Source organism: Halyomorpha halys, unplaced genomic scaffold (genome assembly GCF_000696795.3).
Source record: "Halyomorpha halys isolate HHAL.00 unplaced genomic scaffold, Hhal_1.1 Scaffold27.1, whole genome shotgun sequence".
Taxonomy (NCBI): Eukaryota; Metazoa; Arthropoda; class Insecta; order Hemiptera; family Pentatomidae; genus Halyomorpha; species Halyomorpha halys.
Window position 1 is genome coordinate 138794 of NW_027115109.1, and position 4162 is coordinate 142955.

At 29.5% G+C, this 4162-nt stretch overlaps 1 protein-coding gene across 1 annotated transcript in view; it reads left to right on the forward strand.

The window, feature by feature from the left end:
• LOC106683394 (uncharacterized) overlaps positions 1 to 4162 on the forward strand; it is an 8609-nt gene that overhangs the window by 2933 nt on the left and 1514 nt on the right. The window contains exons 2-3 of the mRNA XM_014424830.2: positions 2404 to 2495; positions 3064 to 3139. Of these exons, the coding sequence (XP_014280316.1) occupies positions 2404 to 2495; positions 3064 to 3139 (168 nt within the window). The remainder of the gene's footprint in view (positions 1 to 2403; positions 2496 to 3063; positions 3140 to 4162) is intronic.

Sequence of the window (4162 nt, forward strand, 5' to 3'; positions counted from 1 at the left end):
TACACTCTGGAGTTAAATTAATTTTGAAAGCTTCTTCTTGTATACACTCTGGAGTTAAATTAATTGTGAAAGCTTCTTCTTGTATACACTCTGGAATAATTATTACTATGGATTAACTGGTGATGTCTCGGTACCTACTAGGATAGATAAGTGAGGTTTTACTAGACATAATAATATCAACATAATTTGAGGGTTCTCAGGAAAGTTCTGTGGTGGTATCTTGGAGGTTTATACTAAATAATACATATGAATTCAACCCTACTAAAATTAGTAAGTGATACAAAATTATCTTAGGCTACTAAGGAAGGCCTCCTTAATCTAATAATCAGTGCTGTAGTCATATATTTCCCTGGGTGGGAACGCTAATCATCTTCTGAGAATTGAATAACATCAGGCGATCCAGAATGCCCCCACCCCTTTATAAGGTATTTATTTGATAGCTATTTAAAGTTGTTGAAACTCATTCAGCCATTGTTGAGTTATAACTTGGAAAATAATAAGGGGAAAATAATAATATATAGGATTTTTAGAAAAAGCAGAGTTCCTGCCCCACTACACCACTGCTAACAATATAGTTACTGGAAACTTGATAAGCCCTCTTTTTGTATGATTGTGAAAGTTATAACTTTGAATTTATACATTTCTTCTATATTAATATTTCTACAATGTTGAGATATAATTTTATTAAAATAAAACTTCTCGTTTTTGTTCTAAAACATACGGCTCTGTTGTTAAGTAAAATTTGAATTTTAAAAGTTAGAACCCTAAAGCCCTTTTCTTCATGACTTTACTTTATATGTTATCTAGACCTTTTCTTATTTTATTCTTCAAACTCTGTTAAATTTGGTATATTTAAATAATATATAACAGCTCACATTAGTTTATCAATGTTCAAATAAGTGACTAAAGCCAGTTGTACAATGAAAATTCTTTTATTTCTATTATTATTTTATTTTACTGGTTCCTTGTCTGCTCAAGCAGCTTCTGTGACCTTAGTCAATGGAGTGCAGCTGTCCTCCAATTCCGAACCCAAAGCAGTGTCCTAGAATCTTGGCCAACACCACCCACCCATTAAAGCTTCAGGCAGTCAGGTGCCATATATTTTTTGTGATTGAGAGTTTTGGGATCTAATGGAGTAACCCCTCAATGATAATCCCAATTTGTCAGGGGGTTATCATGTATCATCAACCAAGCATGTACCAATGTATCATCAACTAGCTTGAATGCCTACAAAAGTCTTAGTTGTTGTTATCTGGGGCTTTAGGGCGTAAAACCCTAGGGTCATCAACTTCAACAACAAATTATGAGCATTTTCTGGCTCGACATGATTCATATTATGGACATTTTTTCAGCCGGTTATCACCTGCCATTATTCCTATCATCGTTAGCATTATGTTTTTGCCAAATTGGATATAAGCACAAATATTGCTTTTTTTTAATCATTTAAGGACTGTAAAGTTTTCAAATAGATGGGTTTTGTTCTATATAGACCCTTGGAACCATTTAAGTTGGAAAACAAGACTACTGGGCAATCCTGAGAGCTTTGATTTAAAACTTAAACCATATTAACAATACAGAAGATTGGACAAAAGTCTAATAAGGTTGTTCATAAAAAGAAAATATATAGTATTTATTCAAAGACTCAAAATATTTAGATAGGATATCCATGATTGGAATTGGACGTAATATATATATATTTTTTGGCATGGTTTAGTTCTGTTCTGTATAAATTTTGCAGAGATTACACTTGTAAATTTTTAACATAACATACATAGTTTTGTTTTGACATGTATTTTCTGTTTTTATGTATATTATCCAACAAGATATTATGTTAAGGTACAGTCAATTATCATTAGTTAAATAAAATGTCTTTGTTGATTTCAGTTATTAATTTTTTTAAATAAAAAACCCTTTGGTTTGGAAACTATTAAAAGATAAAACCATGACATATTACAAGGATAAAGACTTAGATAAATTTTTAATTGAATAAATATTTTTAAAAAATGCGTTAGACCCCTCCTAATCAATTGAGTGTGAAACCTTCCTCGCCAGTTAAAGGTTAAGCGTGAATTGAATTATTTTCTTTGTATATATTAAAAATATTTCTAAAGTCCAAAATTATATTTAGTCCTTACTTTAAATTTTACAATGGAACTGACCAGTTCCAGTTCCAGTTCCAGTGAACATATTCGATTGTCCTGAGGTGACTACTTAGATGTCCAATGGTCCACCCACTTTTACTTTATTAGAATATAAAATAAATAAAATATTTACATTTAAAATTAACCATGATTTAATTGTGGTACATATTTAACTACAAGTTGTACAGATGTTTTCTACATTGATAGATGTATTAAAGTATATTGTTTAATTTTACTTAATACATAATCTCTTTCTTAACAGATTACAAATGACGAAGTCTTACAATAACACATTATTCAATCTTTATGCTGAAATTAAAAGAACTAAGGCAAATCTTCCTCTCTTGTCAAGAAGTGAGTTTTTAATACAATGAATTCATAATGTTAAAATAATAATAATAGTGTTATATTTAAGTTACGTTTAAAACATAGATTAAGTATAAAATAAATATAAATAAGAAACTAATGTTTAATGTTTTTTAATAGATGTAAATATAACTTTTTTAATGCAATCATTAACCTTTGATGGACTAAAAGTTTATTACTGAGTAGCAACATGCTTTGTATGGATGTGAAAGGAGAAAATTACAATTATAAGAGAACATAATGTTGTATATTATTTATTTACTACAAATTTTCTTTCCTTTCAAAAAAATAATGTTCCATTATTTGGTTTCATCAAAAAAGATAATATCATAACGAACATGAATTTTCTTTTTTGATGAAAATATAAAATTGATATTTTCATCAAAAAAGATAATATTTTGGTTAATATTATATTTTTTCTTCTTACAAAATCATTAGATTTTTATTTACATTACATATTTTATTCAGATGCTAATGAATTCATCATTTCAATGAATAAATATGTTATATATGAAATGGATCATTCTGTTTTGTAATTTTGTTGTTTCTTTTTTAGACAAGCAAAATTTAGCATCAAGATTAACAGAATTAAAAAACACTGCCATTAGAATGCGCAAAAACCTAAATGAAGAGTAAGTGATTATTCGATACTAATGTAATATATAACTGGTTTAGAAAAATAAGGATCAAAGAGTTAGTAGAGGATAAATTACAAATAAGAAATTAAAAATAAATAAGATGCCAATTCATTGATACTTTTTTTACATTGTTTTCTCTCATTCTTCTTTCTACTTAACTTACATTTACCTTACTGCAGCTTTCCTCATTTAAACACATCATCCCCTCTCAATCTCTGAGACATATAGTTAGGAGCTCTATTGGATTTCATTATTGTAAGTTGAAATTGTAAAATAATATCTTCAAGCCCAATCACTTAAAAATACTATGTATATTATGTAGTGCATTTTGCATTATTTTCTAGCCATTACACAGTTCATTGGCAGTAATGAATTAATCATCAATTTATAATAAATACAAAGTACCATCAATGGGTAATTTCTCCATATGTTATGAACCTTATGTATTCAATGAACTTTAGGATTTCAATAAATATAAAGGAAAAAAATAAATAAATACGTTAAATTCTGTGTGTGTATATATATACACACACACACACCCATACTTTTTTTTTCCACTGTAATCCATGAAGATCCTTGGCCATGCAATTTAGCTTGCAGGAACAGAGAGCCTGAAGTACTTCCTTCAGGTTACCCCACTCAACCTCATATTATAACAAAGCATGGTTTTCCTCATGCAGCAGCATGATACCCATAGCTCTATACCCCTATAACTGGTTCCTTTAGGGCCAGTTCAGTTGTCAGGTCTTCCTACTAACTCTCAGGTTCAAGGACAGAGATAAATTGGTCTAGAACCACAAATTATGGCTGTTAAAAGTCAACAGATTCACTAGGACTTTCATATCTTCCTCTAAAGCAAACCATCCATGGATAGTGGCTACTACATATCCTGCATATATTGCAAGCACCTTTACCAGCTGAGCCACTGTAGCCAGAAATACATATAAAAAAAAATGATTTATAAATAATCTTTAGTTCTCAAGGAAGCCAAGTAGGTTGTGGATTATTGAGCTATAA